The 20,949-nt window shown below is 43.5% G+C and overlaps 2 protein-coding genes across 4 annotated transcripts in view; both read right to left on the bottom strand.

The window, feature by feature from the left end:
* The window catches only part of SPECC1L (sperm antigen with calponin homology and coiled-coil domains 1 like), a 69,096-nt gene extending 68,112 nt beyond the window's left edge, over positions 1 to 984 (bottom strand). Inside the window, exon 1 of one of the 3 annotated variants that reach the window (XM_049804234.1) lies at positions 786 to 984. The gene's annotated coding sequence lies outside the window, so the exon portion shown is untranslated. Of the gene's footprint in view, positions 1 to 302; positions 322 to 785 lie in introns of those variants that run through there. The other 2 variants (XM_049804232.1, XM_049804230.1) reach the window with 2 other exon arrangements.
* Positions 985 to 5,592: 4,608 nt separating this feature from the next.
* The window catches only part of BCR (BCR activator of RhoGEF and GTPase), a 108,658-nt gene continuing 93,301 nt past the window's right edge, over positions 5,593 to 20,949 (bottom strand). Inside the window, exons 17-23 of the mRNA XM_049804229.1 lie at positions 18,530 to 18,589; positions 18,270 to 18,379; positions 17,292 to 17,431; positions 15,653 to 15,787; positions 15,150 to 15,255; positions 13,937 to 14,099; positions 5,593 to 13,179 (exon numbers count right to left, since the gene is read on the bottom strand). Of these exons, the coding sequence (XP_049660186.1) occupies positions 13,090 to 13,179; positions 13,937 to 14,099; positions 15,150 to 15,255; positions 15,653 to 15,787; positions 17,292 to 17,431; positions 18,270 to 18,379; positions 18,530 to 18,589 (804 nt within the window). The 3' untranslated portion in view covers positions 5,593 to 13,089. The remainder of the gene's footprint in view (positions 13,180 to 13,936; positions 14,100 to 15,149; positions 15,256 to 15,652; positions 15,788 to 17,291; positions 17,432 to 18,269; positions 18,380 to 18,529; positions 18,590 to 20,949) is intronic.

The raw sequence follows: 20,949 nt of genomic DNA, 5'->3' as shown, positions 1-20,949 counted from the left end.
CAAAACTGGAACTTGTAGGATCCTTCAGCTACAAAAATGCAGAAAAACGGCCCTCCAGCCAAGCACGAGACCAGAATCCAGACAAAGGTCCTCCCCACCACAGCAAAACCTAGCTACAAAGGTGTTGAAGTGCAGGTACCCTACCTCTCTCCTCAGAAAGCTCCCACACGCACCACCCCCACCCACCCCCTCTCTACAGAAACAAGCCAGCAGCGTGAAACAAAACGATTTCACCGGGGGATGCAAACCCGGGCAAACCTGAGCTTGCCCCGCTAGCCGTCAACGCCGAAGCCCTCCGTTACCTCAGCCAGACGGCCGAAGCGGCCTCCCCCGGGGGCGAAGCGCCGCGGAGGGACGGTCACAAAATGGGTGACAGGGACGACGCCGCGCGCATCGGCCAGCGAGGGGAGGGAGGGAGGGAGGGGGATGCCGCCGCCGGGCGGCCCCTGAGGCGGCAGCGGGGCGGCTGTCACCAGGCTGAGAGGGCGAACGGGGCGGCGGGGAAGGGGGCGGCGGGGGGGAGCGGGGGGTGACAGCGCGGCCGGCGGCCCCTCAGGGCAGAGGCGGCGGCGGTGAGGAGAAGACCGAGCCCGGGGGCGGGCGGCGCGGGAAGGGGGCTCGTCGCGGCCGTGAGGCGCTGCGGCCGGCGGGAGCGAGGTGCGAGCGGCCGGAGCTCGGGACATAGGCCCTGCCGGGGCCTGGCGCGGTGGCGGGCGACCCCCCCGCCGGGCGGGGGGTCGGGGCTGGGCTACGCTAGGCTAGGCTCGCCGGTGCTCGGCGCTTACCGGGCAGCCGCCTCCTTCCCCGCTTCTTCGCGGCGCGGCCCGAGTCTCGGAGGGGGGGGGGGGGGGGGGGGGAGGGGAACCGGACCGGGCCGGGCCGGGCCGGGCCGGGCCGCGAGCGCCGCCGGCGGGAGGGGGAGGGGGCGCGGAGGGGCGCGCGGGGACGACAGGGACCCCTCCGCCCGCCTCCGCCTCCGCCCCGCCCCTCGCGGGCGGTACCACGGCACTGCGCAGGCGTCAACCCCGCGCCGAAGGGGCTGGGCTGGGGGGGGGGAGGAGTGCGGCAGCTGGCGGCGCATGCGCCGTGGCGCCCCCCTCCTCGCCCCTCGCGCGCTTCCTCCCGTAGGGGGCGTGGTCGGGTGAGGCTCCTCGCGCCGCAAAGCACCTGAGGGCGGGAGGGCAGTGGCGCTGCTGACCTGGGGGGGGGGGCGGCGGCAACGGTCAATGGTAACGGTCAGCGGTGACGGTAACGGTCAACGGTAACGGCAGCCGGTCGGGGCTCCCCCCCGGCGCCCGGGAAACCGTCGGTGAGGCGGCTTGGCTGCGGCAGCCCGGCGCTGAGGGCTTGGGGCTGCCCCTGGGCTGAGGCGGGCCAGCGGCGGCGGTCTGGCTCTGGTAAAAAAAAAAAAAAAAAAAAACCACCACCAAACACATTTAATTTTTTTTTTTTTTTGGTGGAATAAACCCGCCGATTTTAAGCTTCAGAGAAACCTTGAGGAGGGAACCCGGGAGTGTGCAGCAGAGCTTGAGGGTGAAGGTGCGGCGGCCTGGTGTCGCCGTTGCCGCCAGAACTGTGGAGCAGCTTTCACCAGAGCTCGCACACGGCGGGAGCGGAGCAGCTGCGGGTCTCCTAAACCTTGTGCCTTACAGTTGGTGAGGGGCCTGGAGCACAAGTCTTACGAGGAGAAGCTGAGGGAACTGGGGCTGGAGGCTGAGGGGAGACCTTATCGCTCTCTACAACTACCTGAAAGGGGGTTGTAGCGAGGTGGGTGCTGGTCTCTAATGTCAGGTGCCTGGTGATAGGACGAGGGGAAATGGCCTCAAGTTGAGGCAAGGGAGATTTAGGTTAGATATTAGGAAAAATTTTTTTACTGAGAGGGTTGTCAAACGTTGGAATGGGCTGCCCGGGGAAGTGGTTGTGTCACCATCCCTGGAGATATTCAAAAAGCGAGTGGACAGGGTACTTCAGGACATGGTTTAGTGGGCATGGTTAATGGTTGGACTCGATGATCTTGAACATCTTTTCCAACCTAAATGATTCTATGATTCTGTTAATTAGAGCTTTTCATTTGAGTGCGAAGTAAATGTTTAAATGTTGTAGAGGATAGCTGTGGCTTCTTAGGTTACAAGAACTGCACGTGAACACAAGCTTTCAGACTTTTAGCTCCCTTTAAAAGAGTGCGCTAAGCTAAGTTTTGTGGCTCACCGTTGTTACACAGGATGTATGACTGTCGTCATGAATAACAAGCAACTGCAGGTAATAAACCCAAATTACAGTGTTGGTGCTTTAGTGGGAGGCACAGCAGAGTCTGTATTTACAGGCATTGGCTGGAAAGTGCTATGAACAAGGCAGCTGAGAAAATGTGCTGATTTGACATATCCCTGTGAAAGTTTCCCCATCAGGGTTTCTGTTTAGCTCAGACCATGGGTTAAAGCCCCTCTCCCAACAGCAATTCTACTGTTTCATCAAAAGAAGCACTTCAGTGTAAGATTGCATTGCAGCCTCTCCCCTGAGGTACATTCTTTCCTAGAACTCATAGGGCTGCAGATTGGTGAGGGCAAGTATGATTTACAGTCCCCTCGTTATCTTGGGTGAAATTTAATTTTTAATATTGTAAATCAAAGTAAATGACATCTATATTTCATCAGAATTCCCTTTAAAACTGAGAGGATGTATGCTTGCAGATGTTACAACATAGTTTGATTTACATTGTGGGAAAAATTTCCTATTTATGTGTCTTAGTCATTTTATTTAGATGTCCTTCCCAATCCATTTCTCTGTCAGTCTGCCTGTTCTTAGCTGGCGGGGATTCCCCTGAAAGGCTGCTGCGTAGACACAGTGTACTTGTTTGACATGGAAAGACTCCTTTCCACTTAAGTAATATTTCTCATGTTTGTTTTCTAACAATATGACCTATGTCATTTGCACTAGGTTTTCTGATCTATGATATGTTCAACAAAATATTGTTCTGTGTTTCCACCTTTGGATTAATTTTTAAGTTATATTTCAGTTAAAAAAAAAAAGGCATTTCAATGACAGTCAGCAGCATTATTTCTGTATTAAGGGGTGTGAAAAATGTCTGCATTTGTTTTGTATGATGTATTTTTCACAGTAGCCCACGAAGGGGCTCTGCTGTTTTCTAGCAGGAAACAGACTGTGGTTCATTCAGCTCAGTGAATTAATGAAAAAGCTGCTAGCTGACAGTGCATATGGCTGTTATCCTAGTTCAGGAATGTAAAAGGTCACTGAAAAAAACCTGCATAATATTGCAGCATTATATCCTGTAATGTGTGCAAGAGTGGTTCAACTGTCTACTAGGAAAACTTTCTCATTGTGGTTACGTACTAGATGAGATTGCCCAAGAGGATTACAGAATCTCCATAATTGGAGGCTTCTAACAAAGAGCAGACAAATGTCTCTCGGGAGTCGGGCAGGTACAGCCGATCCTGTCTCAGACTGATAGCTGTATCCTGCAGGGCTTCTGGGGAGCAGCTGCCTTAGGGCAGCCTGCTCCAAGCCTTAGGAAGCAGCGCAAGGGCTGCCTGGAAAATGAAGACACCTGCTCAGGTGTAGCAATTTGCACAGAACATCCATGGTTATTGTGCACTCTTATGTTCTTTCTCATCCTGCTCCAGCCTTAAGTTTCATTTGTTCTTCCTTGTTACAGGGAAGTAATGTACTGTAAGTGTGTACTGACTGGATTTGCACAAGCTTGCACTCTGCAGTTCATCTCAAGCCAGTGGCAGAGTTGCTCACCCAGGGTCTCTAAGTGGGGGAAAGCAGCTAGGAGAAGCGGCTGAGAAGTGCCAGCCTGGTAGTTAGTGAAGAGCTTGATGTGGCAGAAGCGTGGCTAGGTGAGCAGAGCTCCTGGTAGAGCTCTGACCTGGGGTAGGACATGACCAACCATATGAGATTTAACAAGAGCAAGTGCCCTATTCTCCACCTGGGATTGGGTAATACTGCTTACACATACGAATTGGGAGGCAAGAGGCTGGAGAGCAGCCCCGCAGAAAGAGATCTGGGGGTTTGGGTTGATGGTAAATGGAATATGAGTCAACAGTGTGCTCTGGCAGCCAAAAGGGCCAACCGTGTCCTGGGGTGCATCAAGCACAGCACAGCTAGCTGGTCCAGGGAGGCGATTGTCCCACTCGGCACTACACTGGTGCGGCCCCACCTTGAGCACTGCGTGCAGTTTTGGGTGCCTCACTGTAAGAAGGACATCAGACTATTAGAGTGTGTCCAGAGGAGGGCAAGACTTATGAGGAACAGCCGAGGTCACTTGGCTTGTTCAGCTTGGAGAAGAGAAGGCCGAGGGGTGCCCTCATCACAGTCTGCAACTTCCTCAAGGGGGGCAGCGGCGGGGGAGGTGCTGATCTCTTCTCTCTGGTGACTAGCAATAGGACATGAGGGGATGGAAGGGAGCTGCATCAGGGGAAGTTCAGATTGGACATTAGGAAATGGTTCTTCGCTGAGAGGGTGGTCGGTCACTGGAGCAGGCTCTCCAGGGAAGTGGTCACAGCACTGTGCCTGTCAGAGCTCAAGGACCATCTGGACGATGCTCCAAGTCAGATGATTTAGTCTTACGTAGTCCTGCGATGAGCAGGGACTTGGACTTGATGATCCTTAATGGGTCCCTTCCAACTTGAGATATTCTATGATTCTATGACACCTTGCAGGCTCACTCAGGGGCATCCTAGTGCCGTTCAATGTGGTTGCACTACGAAGCTACGCTTTTTAATTGAGTGAGAACCATTTTGCAGTTTTCCACATTGAAGCTATCTGAAAACTATTTTGAAACTATTTTATGTTACACAGATACACCACTGGTAGGAAGTATTAGTAATTGTCATTGCATTTCCCCTTCTTTTCCCAATTTAGGTGTAAGCATGACATTTTTTTCTTGACCTGCACCTCATTTCAGTGTAGTTTTAAACACTGTACTGTCAGCTACATTTTCTCTAGTTTGGATATTGCCTTGAGACATGTGATCTTTGTGATCCACACTGAATGAAAATCAGAGCTTACAGAGCTTACAAGTAGGTATCTTTTTATTATAGAGAGGTTTATATTTTATATTAAATTTGGACTATATTGAACTATAAATGTATTTTAATTCCATTAATAATTTAGATAATATTTGATTTAAATAAAGCACCAAGATAACTTAATTTAAATAACTGATTCAGTTTTCACATGGATTCCTACAAAACCCCCACTAATCTCATGCAACGTTTGAAGAACTGGAGGCCAGAGCTGATTTCTTAGCAAATATGTAACTACAGCTGAAGTGCTCTGCACACAAATGTAAATGTTCCAAGGCCCAAGACTAGTTGCATTTTGAAGCAGTACTCCTACAAAAGGATTAATACAGATCTGAAAATGGACTGTTTTGCCCAGCTACTTCTCTACCTTACGTGTAAACTACTTCCACATTATAGTTGTTTTAGTTCAATTCACCAATAACCCTGTACTAACCTCTAGATTTTAAGTGATACAGCTTTTACGTTGTAACAGAAAATAGCTTTTATTTTGAAACACCAGTGTTAAATTCCATACCTCTAGCAAACTCAACTGAATGCAGTTCACACATTCAGTTTAATGTAGGCCCAGTTTTTAGTTAAATAAGACCAAAAGAACCTGACAAACATAGATACAGGAGATTTTATTTAACATTGTGTACAAAGAAAGGCTACAAATGCCTTTCCCCCCCCCCCCCCCGTACAGTTTTTAGATCCCTTTTTCATACCACTTTTCTCAGAAAATTAAAAAAACCCCACTATCCAGAATGACAATATTTCCCCCCCTTTTTTCCCTTTCCTTTTTCCCCTCTCTTTGGGCCTAAACTGAGAGATGTTTAGCAGTACAATTTCAACACCTTTCAGTATTAAACTATTAGGATTAGGTTTTCTTTCCCAAAAACAGAGCACTATGAGATACTGAAGCACTAGCAACAGCAGTATAAAATGTCAAAAACTGACTCTCTAACATGGTAGTGTTAAAACAATGCCAACAATATTAACTCTGATGAAACCCAAAATTATCCAAACAATAACAAGTTGTTTGTCTTCTACACCTGATAATTTAGCACTAATTATATAATTTAATTGTATTTATATTTAAATAAATAGTCTTAACTCCTTTCCTTGGAATTCTTCATGGATTATAAATGCTTGTAATACTAGAGATAAGAACAAACTGCGCAACTTACATTGGCAAGAGAAGGCTTAGTTGTTTGGTTTTTTTGATAGACAGACACAGAAAGGACATTTCACAGTGTCCTGCTGTGAGATAATTTTAAAATTCGCTGTTCCATTGTGGTGCTTCTCCAACACAACAATTCCTTACCCTCTTTTTGCTCCCTCGGTTAGTACTGATATCCCATCTCTTGAAACGTCTGTCCCTGCATAGGTAAATTTTATCCAGGATTCCAAATATATTACCATTACTGAGTGGCTTCTGCAAGTTTTCATGTGTAACTGTGAAGCCCAAAACACGATTTCTTAGGCTGTGAGAAGCAGTAAAGAAGGGATTAGAAGAGGCTGTTGTGAAGAAATGTCCTTTTGCTATGGCAGCTTTTACCTTATATTTGAAACAGTTTTTAGATACGGATCAGTTTTCAGCTGACTATTTGTGTAATACCTGGAGTTAGTGTAGTCCCAGTTTCTCCCCAAATGGGACTAAAATGGAGGAAATTTGAGCTACTGTATGTAGATTGGCATTTGATCATTCAATTAGGCACAACAAGCAGGAACCGGATGAGTCTCTTCCCGTAACTGCCTTCCGGACCTCGCTCAGACTGCCCCAGGAGAGAAGCGAGCATCTAAGGACCGAGGCCATCTGCTCACTGGTGGGCTCTACCCGGTGTGCTCCTCGTTGGGGGGCAGCTGCAGAAAGCTGCTGTCTTCCCCTTCCAAGCAGGAAGCTGTTTTGTACACAAGCCTGCCCTTCCGTACATCCACAGGGATATAACACGGCCTTGTCATACAAATCATTCTGCAGATCAGAGAAATGGTTCATCTGCAGAATGTTTTGGGTTCTCAGAAGATCCTACCACCAGGGAAAAAAAAGACTGCAACAGTTACACAAACAAAAGCTCTAGTGGAAAATAAAAAAATGTTTTCTCCATTCTGATGAACCATTTTTGACAAGAGCATTTGAACATGACTGCAATTAGGACAAAGCAGTAGAGCAAACACTTCTGCTAGGCTCAGGGACTCTGTAATCATATTAATTCCCAAATGTGCTTGAACAGGTGTAAATAACAGAATCTTACTTAACACGTAAAACAGGCCTACACAAGCCCAGAGCTTTAGCAGTACCTGGTCCATTCTGCACCAGAATACTGGAGATATTTTAGTTATCTCCAGGGATAGCTCTGCTACAAACTGAACCTCCCAGTGTGGTTGTTTCTACAGTACAGAATGATGTGAAGTGGTTTCTGTTGGAAAAGGGGGGGGGGTCTTTCTTACTGCAAGATGGAACGATGGAAGTAAATGACATGGAAAATATTCACGTGGTTCACCTGCATGTTTTTACAATGGTCTCCAGCAACTCCACTATATGACGGTAACACAAAGAGAATCAACAGTGGAGGCAAACTAGGTCATATAATAATTTTCTAATCCTTGGCAATAGCATTTAAGTATTTGCTTGACCTGGAAGGCCTAAATCTTTAGACCTTCTAAAAAGGTCATGGAAGGAGAAGCATCAAGATAACATGTACACTCAAGTTTGCTTTGGTCCTAACTGTTTCAACCATTTCATCATTATAGCACATTGTGGCATTTTATCCTTGCAGCCCCAAAACAGACTTTTAGCTTAAACAGTAGTCTACCTTTCTGGTTCTGCTAGCTTTTTCCTTCTTTGTGGTGGCATTTCACCTACAGCAATATACAGACTGTATTCCTCCTCCCTATCTCTTGCTGGGGGATTGGGGGGGGGGGCGGGTAGAGAGCAAGTGATAAGCTTTGCTTTCTTAGCACTGAACTGTAAATTTTCAGTGGCAAGAAAGAGGGGTTGCAGCACATCAGAACTAGGAAGCTACAGTAGCTAAATTCCTGGCGTTCCTGTATTAATGTCCGTTCACCAGCAAGACAGTCTTTGCTCACGGTGATCTAGGGCATAAGCCTTCTTCTGGAACCTGAAGTGAGAACGTCTTCCTAGTTCCAGATGACGTGATCTGAGTGATTCCTAAATATGCTTCTCTTTTCCATTTGTGTTACTCTTATTGCCTAAAACCTTCTTAAGGAATAATCATTAACTGTAAGTGCTTCCGTTAGAACTTCTGTCGATTTTAAGGGCAATCCATGTATTTCATTCTATTCAGTTCATAGAATACATATGAACATTCATTTCATTCTAGTTCAGAATGGAGAACTGCTAATACTAATGTAAGGCTCCAGTATCTCAGCTGCACATACCTTATGTTAAAGGAATCTGGTATCAGATTTAGTTTTCTGGTAACAGTACTATGACAAAGTTAGCAAAAGTTTACAAAGAAAAACGTACCTGGACTACAACTTTAAGAGGGCATAAACAACTGACTTGCTAACTGCACCAAGACTTTGATTAATTTGATCGTATCTAATTAGGAATTGCCCTTCCAGATTCTTCTTCTTCAAGGAACAGAAGCAAATCCCTTAAATCTAGCATGAATGTATTGGTCTTCTGTTTTACAAGTCCCTGTCTTCTTGAATTAAAGTAAAAAGAGAAAGGGTAGGGGTTTTTTTCTTAAAACATTTCCCATTTCTTACTAAAATTTCCATAATAAGAATGCCACATCTGATAATGTTATCCCAGCAGATGATCAAGCACTGAAACAAAAGAATTAACCAGTGAGGAATCAGAGAGGGTTGGGTTTTTGCCATCAGATTTTAAACATTTTTAAAAGCCATGTTGGTCAATTTACATTTTATACATACTTGAAAGAATGGCACATTAAGATAGATGAACACATTGTGATGCCTTCCAGTGTGACAAAGGTGACAAACAAATCTGGAGATCCACGTATGCTTTAAAGAACAGTACATTTGCTTAAATAAACTTGTAGAAAACTAACATAAACAACGGTAAAACAGATTTTTAAACAGGTAAAATGAATAAACTGTAAAAATACTGCATCTCCCATAAACATACTCTGTGGTTCCACCACCTTGTGGCCAACAAAAAAAGTTGCAGTTTTGCTTCATAGGGTGCATGCTGATTGCCTTGTATTAGCAACTGACGGTCAGAATCGAGGCAGGCAGTGGGCATCAGCAAATACAGTCAACACACTGCTGCGTTTTGCCCCTAGCTGATACATTGAAAAATAGCAGCATTAAAATACAGCCTGAAATAGCTTAGCTACTACCTCAACTTGTTAAAATTGTGCAAGAATAAAGAACAACAGCAGCATTTTAATGGATGTGTTTCAATTTGGTTTCAGACGCTCCCCTCCCATACAAAGCACGCACAAACACAAAGCTGAAACTGATCTAGTAACTGTTATTTCTTGTCCATCCTTGAAAACTTTTCCCATGGTTTGCTTTACTTAACTTTTAAAAATTTTACTTAAAACCCTATTGAGTGTTACAAAAAATCCACGAGAATTTGAAAATAGTTTCTAAATGCCAGGAAACTGATGCTTATTCCTCTCTTTAAACTGGAGATACACAGACTATCCCAATCACCTGAATGTCTTTAGTTGAAAGTTTTAACGTTTCAGATTCCTGTTACTGAAAGCTGTATTTTTAGGAAGGTCTCTCCAATACACTAGAAACTGAAAGAGAATAAACTCCCAGTGCACACATAAAGGGTAATTTTTTGCTAGTTTGCTCTTATGTTGTTTATATTGTACCTTTTTAATATAGAAAATGGAAGAGTTGGGTTTTTCTGACACAACTCACAAGGGAATATATAAGAGTAGAAATCAGAAGGCCTTCTCTAAAGCCAAGTTTTGCAATTCCCTTTTTGTTTAAGTATGATAAGGCTTATTAAAAAAATAACAAAGTAAACATCCCCCTCCCCCCCCCCCCCCCCCCAAAAAAAACCCCACCCAACAAACCACCAAACCCAACCAACATCCCTGGGAAAAGAACGTAAAAGCCTTTTGGAAATACTTAATTTCTGAAAACATAAGACTATCTGAAAAAACTTAATTGCGAAATTAAATGAAATTCAAGAAATCAATTCTCATATTTCAAATCAGTCCATGATTTCATCATTAGCAATAAGATGCACTATCTTTTCCAGCCCAAAATTACCAGCTTTGGGGAAAACATATCCATACTTAAGAGAAATAATTAATGGGTTAAGTTAAATTAACTTTTTTTCCCTGATCCACATGCCTGCATGTTAGATAATGTTACATTAGAACTGAGCATTGTAATGAGAGACTATAAGCAACAACCTGTAACAGTAACCAAAGCAAAAGCAATTTTCTCATGGTTACATACTATAGATCAGTAATTTAATATTAAAATTAACTTCCTATATAAATAAAAATAAAAAAGTTGGGCAAAAGTAAATTGGCACAGTCATTATGGTATTGCTTTCCAGTTTCAACACTGCAAAGAGCAGCCACAGATTCCAAACACCAAAAGGAAAAGGCTATCACCCAACTACCTGGTGTAGTTTGGTTGGTTTTTTTTTCCTTTTAAATGAAGTCATCAGCAGTGCTACTGCCTCAGATATATCAAACAACAGCTTGGAATGGGTAGGTGTGCAGCTTGCAGTAAAAGGATTGCTATAGAACCACCATCTAAAAATGAGAACAAATACATAAAAACAAAACCAGAGAGTGTGGTTTACTGGTCTGCATGATGTTTCTTACGTCAATGTTTTTCAGGATTGTGACTAATTTTTACCTTCAAAAAGGCCAGAAATTTAAAAAAAAATAATTAAAAATTTAATAAATCAAAATCTCAAGCCTTCAAGTTTCCTTGCCTTCATTCCCTCCCTCCCCCAAAAAAGCACCTCCTACTATAAACACTTTTTCTGTTTTATGGGTTCAGAAGTTGGAATGTAGTGGAAATACATATAAGAGAGAAGGAATTTCTAGTTGTACATTACATTACAAAGAGGTTTGCTCTCAGACCTAAGGAGGGAGGGATACTAAGCAATATTAAATTCCTATAAGAATCGTTACAAAGCATGCAAAATATTGATATACTCACAAAATCGAAATTTATATTTGTTTCTTTTTGATCTTGCAACTTCACAGTACAATAATTTCTAATATTATGCAGCAGTCAGAATTACAGTGACTACAAAATCATTTCCCTTTAATTTTTTTCTTTCCATTTGTTTGAAAGACTCCTTTGTTTTGTGGGGGTTTTTTTGAGAGGTTGCACATCACCCATCAGAAAATGTGAAATTCAGCATAACAGGGGTTGCTTTCTTTGTCGTATTTCCCCTCAAATGATGTTGACAATCTACCAATCTTTAAAAATCTGTCCCTCCCTCCCCTTCTCATGCCGATTCCTTCCCTTGTCTTCAAGCTGTACTTTTCTTCTCGCCAGGATGACGATGGACGGATGCCACTAAATGGATGCTGCGTAGCTGGGTAGGAAGTAAAAGGGGCTGGAGTAGCTTATGAAAATGGAATCGCTCCCACCCCCCCAAGATGTTTGGCACAACTGCTTCGTAGCCAGAATGTTTTGCTCTGGATACCAGCAATTACATTATGCTTTCAATTCCCTAGACAAATACTGCTGCCTTTATGCCTATGTAACCCCTGTGGCTTTAACTGATTTCGGCAGGGAAACACAAAGTTGGTATTTGGCTAGAGCTTTTGTACTGCTGCATGTAGTTCCATAGAAATTTCCTCACTGCTCTTATTTAAAACAGAGTTGGAATTTCTGGAGAACACACAACGCATGCTACTTGCTAGATTGTCCATTAAGTACATTCTGACATGTTTTATCCAAGTATTTGTATCTATCACAAAAAGACTCTTGTAGAAGCAATGTACAAAGCCTCCAAAAATTCAAGTATCAAAAAAAAGAGGTTCTGATAAAAGTTTGGAGTAAGCAGCCAGCCAAACTGATAGCCATTGTTTTGGGGTTTTTTTTGTCCACAAATGCTTTAATTATTTTTGCAGTGATAACATTTTTTCTTTGGAGTGTTCGGAATTAACAGTCTTCCCAATTAATTTTCATTAAGTTTGGTGGTGTCTAAGGAATTCAGCAATTCTGCCTGGATAATATTGCCCCTGCTTTTATATGCAAACAAACAACAGAATCACAAACAGAATCACTGACTCATCCTCCCTGCCTCTCTTTAATTTGCTATATTTATTTATAGTGTAACATCATTGGGTCTGGCTCCTTTAACCCCCAAAAAACCATCAGAAGTGCAACATAGGCAAGAGCAGGGCATCTCCTTCCCTACAGTTGTATAAACATTTGCAAGGGAAGGGTTGGGAGAGACAAAAAAAAGAAAACAAAAAAACCAAACAAAAAAACAAACAACAAACCTCAACCCCGCCCAAAAACCCAACAGTCCTAGTTGTATGCGAAACTGTTTCATTTCTTTAGAACCCTGTTCAAATCAAGACTTGAATTTCTGAGGAGGGAATCTTAGATACCAGACCCTTCCCTTCTCCTCTCCTCTGGCAAAGCAATGCTATTTTTGTGGCCTAGAACAGTACTTTAAAAACAGCAGTTATTAAAGACACAGTTGTGATATATCCTTCAACACCCCCTCACCCAAAAAGGGGTATCCTATCAAGTGGTCCAGTAGAAATCTTGAAGTTTCTTTATGATAAATTAAATCCATAAAATGAGGAATACCTTCTGTCACATTCCCAACAAGAATAACAGCCACACTCTGTGGTGCATTTGTTCAAGTGTCTATTGCTCCTTCTAGTGGAGATTCTGCACAGCTCCATCTCCAGTTCAGTTCTGGTCCTGCCAATCAAGAGTAGAGATTTTTCTCCTTTCTCTTCAGCTTGTCTCTGGTTAACAAACAGCAGAAGCACTGAGGGACATAATTCCCCAAGATAGGAACAGGCCAGTCATGTCTGAAGAAACACCAGTCTTCTTTTTCTCAAGTGCGGCATATTTATGCCAAGAGCAGGTTTTTGCGTCCTCTTGGTATCACAGGCACCTACACCTCTGTGGAAAAGAGAATGCTTTGCCTCTTGCTGTCTGGGGTAGGGATAGTCTCTAGCTGCAGGAAGTACAGAAGAACTTGAACCTGGAAAGGGAAAGAAAGGGGTAATAATAAAGCTCCGATAACTCATTCTCATCCTGGCTATTTGAGAGCTGGCAGACATGCCTACAGCTCTCTCCACAGGAACATCCTGCAGTTATGTATTTGTTTTAATACAGTGTATAATATCAGCAGAAATATTAAAACTTCCATTGCTTCAGAGACGCTCTTTTCAGCTTCCAGGGTATAACAATGGTGCTGGTGTTCCACTGCACTGAAAAAATCTGATTTATAATTTGCCAATACTCAATCAAGAATGTACAGAACAGCCTGACAAGCTGACAGCCTCTATGTTTGATTTCTCTGCACAGCCTTGAAAAGGCAGCAGTGCTCAAAGAAATCTGAATTTAGCAAAGAATTTTGTTGTGCATCAGTGAAGGTGGTTTAAGTATTGAGGAGCATTGCAGAAAAACAGACAGTCCTTTTATCCCGGGCTAGCAACATGGGCTGTGAGACAGCTCTCAAAAAAATCTTACTGTGCACAAACACAAAACATACAGGATGCGTGCATACTGACATTTTTTCAGGAAAGGCTGTATTAGTACAGATGCAAACTGAACTGCCCGAAGAAACACAGTTCTACAAACAGTCTAAAATGTCTGCGTAAGGGTAAAAGTTGTTTATGTTTCTCAAAAAAACTGTCATGAAAACACAGAAGGATGGCTGAACCAGGCCTTGCTAGAGGACTGCAGTTTCCCAGATACTGTCATCACAAGATTCAATAGCACGTTTAGGATTTTACCTGGGACATGACTTCTAGTGACCAACTATCAGTCATTGTGATTGGCTGGGTTGGGTTAGCAGGGATTTTACTGTCCTTCTCTGAAGGTCTGAGGAGTGTTGGTCCAAAGACAGTTGCAAGATTGTGCAGGGACATCTTGTTAACGCTTTCCCTCTCAGCAACCCTGGGAGAAGAAACAACGAACAAGGCAGATTTTTATAAATATCTGGATTTGGAAGCGTCCTTAAGTAAGAAACCATATTTATTCCTTTTGTAAAAAGTTTTAGATACGTTCATCAGTCAACCACTCTCTCCATATGTGCCTAAATGAACTTAATATATAAGCAAATACCTTGATGTGACACAACCACAGTCTCCAGGCACTCTACAGACACGGCTTAAACTTGGGAAAGGGACTGCTGCTTACTGTCTGGACAGGCAGAATTGGGACAGAAATAAAGGAATGTTTTTCATCCCAGTTTTATAAATGAGAAACTGAGGCACAAAGGTTAAAAAATTTACCCAAGGGCAGAAAAGTCTGCAGCAGAAACACAAGTAAAACCCAGATTTCCTGGATTTTAATCCAGAACTTCAGTCAGAAGATTATCTTTCATCTCTCCAGTGACAGTCTCTGGTATGTACAAAATATGTAAAATAACACATTGTGCATGTCCTAAGCAAGCTTTTTGTATTAATATCAAAGGCATGGAAATACTTTTTCACAGTTACAACCATATTACAAAGACATAGACAAGATCAGAAAGACTACTCTAAGCAAGGAACTGACAACTCCAGTTAGCAAAAGTCCTGGAATTTTTTAAAATATATCATGTTAGATGGCAGACACCTTTTGAGACAGGGGTCACAAGCCCTTAAACATGGCCAAAGCTTCACTATTTATACTGAAACCTTTCCTGGTCTTTGTATCCAGATGCAGGTGCAGTTTTGCAGTAATAGTGCAGCAGGAATATGCATTTGCACTAGATAAGCCCTGAGAATTTTGTTACCCCTTTCGTCCCGTTCTTATCCTTTCAGTATGAGTGGGGAATGGAATTCAGGATTTAGTGCCTCACTAAGTGAGTATGAGACGATAGTTATCTGATGAGCATTCACAGCAAGTCAGCAAATGCTTCTTCATTTGTGTGATTCAACACAAATTCAAGGGAAAGGCTCCTCTTTTCAAAATAATGATGGTTTACACATTAAATATGTGTCTAAAGAATCCACACGTTACCTTTTTAAATGGTCCAAAAGGAAAAGGAATGTCACAAGGTTGGGTTCTGGAAGCGATAACAATAGATTCAACATACAGCTCTCCTTTGCAACAGGATCTGAAAGTGCTACAAGACAGAAAATAACATCACCACAGGCAGTGAATGAGAATTTGACTGACTGCATAATTTCTCAACCAACAAATACAGATGGTCCTGAATAGACAGTAATTACATCATAGATTGGAAGGTCAGAGTCGCACATCAATACCCCACAGGATCTCTTTCCTTTATTTCACAGACGCATAGAGAATCCTTTTCTCTCAAGCAGTTCAAGTGCTTTTGGACTTTCAGCCATTATGATTTTTTTCCCCTGCATCAAGATAAGACAAGGTATATCCTTCACTTCCCTAACAGCTTGTTCCAGGCTTCTGTCCAACACTACAAATTGTATTTTGTATTGCTTTAGGAGCAGCCTCCTACAGAAGGGTTTCAGTTATCAAGGGTTATTTCTGCTACCACTTACCAATGCCCTCAGCAAAGTTGGGGTACAGTTCGTCCGTAAAGAGGGGTTCAGGCAGTTCCCGGAAGTACAATTTCAAGGTGCCTGCAATGGCATTAACATCCATCTCGCTCATCATCACTGACACGTCTTTGTTATCTGAAAGAGGAAAGAGGGGAAGCAGGGTAAAGAAGCTGCTGGCCTTGCATTCGTTCTTTTTCTTGCTTTGGCTCTCTTTGTTTATCCTTTGTCTTTGCCCAAATAGCTGAGAGTTTTCCTGTTTACATTTCTCCAGATTAAATGAGCTACCTTCTGACAACTGAGAAGTGCTACACAAATGACTGCAAACGGTTTATAGCTTTAAATCAAGTAGAGGGAACCTTGCATTACCCAGGGTTAGTGATGCTGTGCCAGCAACCTCAGCCTGATCTGGAATAAGACCTGCTTGACTGTATTTACATGCAATTCAACTTTTGTTAGTGACAACAGTTGTTATTCCAATTCCCTGCCTCTAACAACTTAGAATAAGAGACTCTGAGGCTGTCTAACTCCCCACTGAGTGCAGCTAAAGTACACAGGCAATTCAGGGCTCACATTTCAGTTTTGTTACTATTAAGAACAACAAATCCACCCCCTTTCCCTGAAACAGGCCAACCAGCAGAGCCAGCGCTGGTTTCATGAAGCTTAGTGTAGAACAACATTTAATATAAATCAAAAAAGTTGATTTTCAAAATGTGAAACACCCTTACTTGCACTAGTGACGATTCATAAGTCAATGAGTTTGGTAGCTTAGGGGGATTGAAAAAAAAAAAAAACCCACAAGAAGGAAGGAATTTCACAAAATAATTGAAGATAAAGTGCAGGGAGGGTGAATTTGGGCACCTGGCACAGGCCTCATGACTGCTTGCATCAAAAGAGAGCTCGAGTGTGGCTTGAGCGGTCCTTGGACTGTCATGTGGATGCTGGAAGTAGGGCTGAATTTCACTTTTTGTACCTCAGCAGTTTGGAGGTGTTTTATCTGCCTGATCTTGGATACCTTTTGGGTCGTATGTGCCATTCTTTTAAATGCAGCACCAGTAAGGAGCCCTTGTCTGCTCAAGATCAAAGAAAGCTTTACAAAGGTTGGTCAAAATTGTCTAATTTTACCATCTGCACACATCAATCTAGACGTAGAGTTAAGAAGAGAACTCAGGAGCCCTGACCACACAACATCAGTTTTGTAAACACCCTTCCTTGTCAATCTTAGGGATTTTTTTTTGCTGGCTTCCTTTCACAAAACATTCTCAATTTCAAGGACTTCTATTAATTTGGAAACCTCCCAACAGTGAGGAGATTATGGCTTCTGATTGCCCTGAGGAAGGTGTCTGTCATTTACAAAGATTTGGCAAGGCTGGCAAACCCACCATTTCACGTTTGCTGGGAACAATAACAAATGCATTATTTGGTATAAGGATCCATCCTGTTGTATGTCTTGGGTTATATCTGTAGCTGAAGAATATTAATAAAACATGCAGCAAGGGTTAAAAATGATTCTCCTTGTGTGAGAATCTCTACCTCTTAATGCTTCTTGGGGAACATAAGATTAAAAATAGCACAGTCACCTGACAGGGAATTCACGCAGGTTCTCACAGTGCAAAGGAAAACATCAGACACAAATACTTACTGACATCAAAGGCAGCTTTCAAAGCCTGGATATCGGTTGCAACCCCAGAGACGCGGTAGATGCCCACCTCCTCCATTCCACGCCGCTCTATCTCCTCCACACACTGGCGCACTATGTAAGGCACCTTCGACCTCTCTCTCCTTAAGAAAGCCAGATAGAAGAGTTCAGTGCAGCCCATGTTCTCAATGCTTGTTAGCCCAGCCAGCTAGGCTGGCTAAAATTACCCCATTATTTTGCTGTGCAAGCCTCTTCTGGAAAATTTGGGTGGGAGAAAGTCTGAGCAGGCAATCAAGACTGAGCTGAAAAACTCCTTTTAAAACTGGAGAGGGCTTTCTGACTCCCTCAGCCTGGCTTTGGCTGTTCTGCAGCTGCCCTGAGCACTTGAGCTTCTGGCTGGGTCCCAGTGCCCAAGGAGTCTGTGACTCCGTGCAGCTAACCAGAGGATTCCCAAACAGACCTTGGATACATAGCAACACTGTTGCTTTCCAATTAATGCAATACCATAGGGAGGAAATACCACACTTCCCAAACTCTGTAACAGAACAAACAGGTTTCTTCTGGCAAACGATTCATGACAAAAGATCAGGGGTTAAAATAATACAACAGGATCCAAGGAACTTGAACATTTCCGATTATGGAAAGGAAACATCACTTTTCAGTGGCTCTGGAAATTTGTGACCAAGTCAGCTAACTACAGAGTGAAGGGGCAAGGGGTATTTCTGGAACTCAGAAAAGGGATATGCTGTAAGTAAACACTCTGGGTTTCAAAGCCTGTGTGCACACTGTTTTTCTGCCCTGAAAAAAATTAAGCTCGGACAATGTACAGCATCTCCTTTCTGCAGCCACAGCCATCTACACTACTATCCAAGTGAAGTGGGCTGGACTGACAAATCCCTCAGTGGCGTAAAGACAGGTGCAACCCACTGGCCGGTTGGCTTTCTAAAAAACAATAGGGAGAAATGTGACCCATCAGCTCACTTGGTGACAATAGCGATCTTGACCCCAAAAACCCCAGTCTGCTTCCGGGACGGCATCCTTTTCAGGCTAAACTCCCGACTGGTAAACTTCACCGACAGCTTCACTTCAACCTGAAGAAAAGAGAACAGCTGTTACTTTTCACAAACATTTTATTTTCTCTTTTTCTTTTTTTTTTTTTTTCCTATGCTGCAATGAAAAGCAAAGAAATAAAGTACATAAGAGGTACAGAAGCAGTGCTAACTTCTGTTTTCCATACTTACTCCATTCATTGAGATGACTGTGCGCTGCCAATCTTTGTCCTGCAACACCTGCGGGTCCAGCTGAAAAACATAGAAGTTACCCATGAGCTAGGAACAGACTTCAGAGAAATCAGCTAGCCTGAAAGGCTTCTGTAAGCAGAGCACTACCACTTTCAACACGTTATTTCTTTTCCATAGGAAAAGACACGTTCCAAGGTTTCCCAGGTTTCAGGTAACAGGACACTCAGATACTGTGTGGTTCTCTTAAGCAGGGCTGATGAGGGCTCACACACATGGAAAATCCAGCAATGTGTGTGCAGTACCTGCTCAACAACAAAGGCAACATCAGCATGTAAAGTTTGAAAGCCAATAACCTCAGCTTTCATAGAAAGAGAGACCGCATTCATTCCTGTAGCAAAACAGGCACTTCAACAGACACCCAGATTTGCCCCATCCCACAGGGCTAGGAGTCAGAAAAGGGGAGGAGAGATTTCTGAAATAACTCTGATTTGAAATAGAGGAAACTGTCTCGCTCTGCAGTTTTCTAGAGGCAGATGAGGTTGGATGAGTGTGAAATTACTGCACTGAAATAAAAAGCCAGGCTAGAGAACTTCATAGCTCTTGGCTATGAAGCTAATAGCTTCCAAGAAGGACTATGTTCCACTGAATTCAAAAGACATAATGACCACAATAGTGAGATCAAGGATCCATACAGAGACAAGTAACTTTAAACAAACCAAACCTCTGTCATGATCTGACAGGAGAAATGGAGAAAATTGGCCCAGAAATCATGGAAAGTTGTCCTACTTCAACCTGCCCATTCCTTTTCATTTCAACTTGAGCACAGGGGCAGGAAGAACACGTGGCCCTGCTATTGCAACAATTCATTAAGCAGGATCAAGTTCTGAAGCAAAGCCCTGATCTCCCATTTTCAGCTTTGCTTGATCTCTTTTGAGTGGACAGTTGTGAGGCTGTGGAGCAGCTGACTCAAGTACTCAAACATCACCCAGCAATTCCAATACTGCCTGGGAGAGTCCAAACACATCTGAACGGCTGAAGAGTGGCACTCAGCTCAAGCTAGACTGGCAAAAGAGAGAAAAGCGCTGTCTGCATAGGGACTTCTATCAGCAATCGGAACCAGCCAAAGCAAGCAGACTTCGGTGCCTCCTGAGATGGCTTTGTAACACTTGGCTCTTGAACACTGGGACACAGTAAGACCAGAAGGAGGCAACTGCTCTAGACTGCATTTTGAGTTTACTGTCATCAGCAAACAAAGACTCAGTAACTAGAGCTATTTCTGCAGCACAGCTCCTCCCTCTCGCAGAACCCCATGCAAAAGCAGAGTTCTCTGACAGGCAGAGGTAAATGTTGAAACAATGGCAGCTGCAATATATTCTGGGAGATCTCAGATGCAATCATGCTCACATTCTCTGTCAAATCATCAACAAACTAGCCCAATGCTGCCAACAGCTACAGAGAAGTCCCCCCATGCCCTTCCCCACTCCCCCAAAAAAGACAACCAGCAGAGAGAAAAATTTCTCCGTTTGCTCACACTGCAGAGACCCCAAGAAGCAAGAGACAAGCAAGTCAGGCCAACCTTATCTCTGCGCACTTTGTTACGGACGTGAGCCCACAGTGGGATGCTGCCAGCACACACATGCTTTCCTGTCGAATTGGACCGGTTCCTGTAGGTGCAACTCTGGCAGAAATTCCTGAAGACCCCTTGTAAGGAATAGTCAGTAACCAGTAGCTCCCACATTTTGGGACTGCACAAAGGTCCAGGAGGCCAATGGGCAGCAGTGCTTAGCTTCAGTGCTTCAGCAAACCCAAATAACAGACCACTTGCCAAGAGGGTTTGCTTATAACTCTGGTGGAACAGATCCGCCCCCGCCTGGGTGGCTGGCCAAGGTCCCTACAAGTTGGCCAGAATCTAGGCTGTTCTTCCCTGAATTTCCGTGCTGGAAGTTTGGTTTCTTTCAACAACTGCATTCTTTCCCAGAATCAAGAGGAAACCATTACCGAAGTGTCTGGTTTCCTATCAAAGGCAACCGTGCTCAGTATTTCTGAAAGCTTGATCTCCAGCTGCCTAAATAGTCACCTCATTGAGCTGCCAAAATGGCCCTGCTGATACACACATCCACAGCCGATCCTCTAGCTTGGAAGCAGTTTTCCATATGCTTTTGGAGTGGAGTCACTGAGAGTGTATTTTTAATAGCAGGGAGAGACTGCTTAAGACTGAAGGGGAAAGAGGGTTTTGAATATTTGCCAAAAAAGTTAAAGGAAGAGTCCAGCAGGGTCCAGTTACAGTTTATTTAAGCTAACAGGTATTACTGGTTATGTCTCAGTGATGACCAGGGAACTCCTACCACTGCACAAAACAAAAGCAAGTAAATAGCTGTTAAGTATGAGCCAAAGAAAGTCCTACTCTGTCTCAAGAGTAA

Source organism: Accipiter gentilis, chromosome 7 (genome assembly GCF_929443795.1).
Source record: "Accipiter gentilis chromosome 7, bAccGen1.1, whole genome shotgun sequence".
Taxonomy (NCBI): Eukaryota; Metazoa; Chordata; class Aves; order Accipitriformes; family Accipitridae; genus Astur; species Astur gentilis.
Note: the sequence above shows the minus strand (reverse complement) of the source record. Positions and strands in the feature narration are given on the sequence as shown.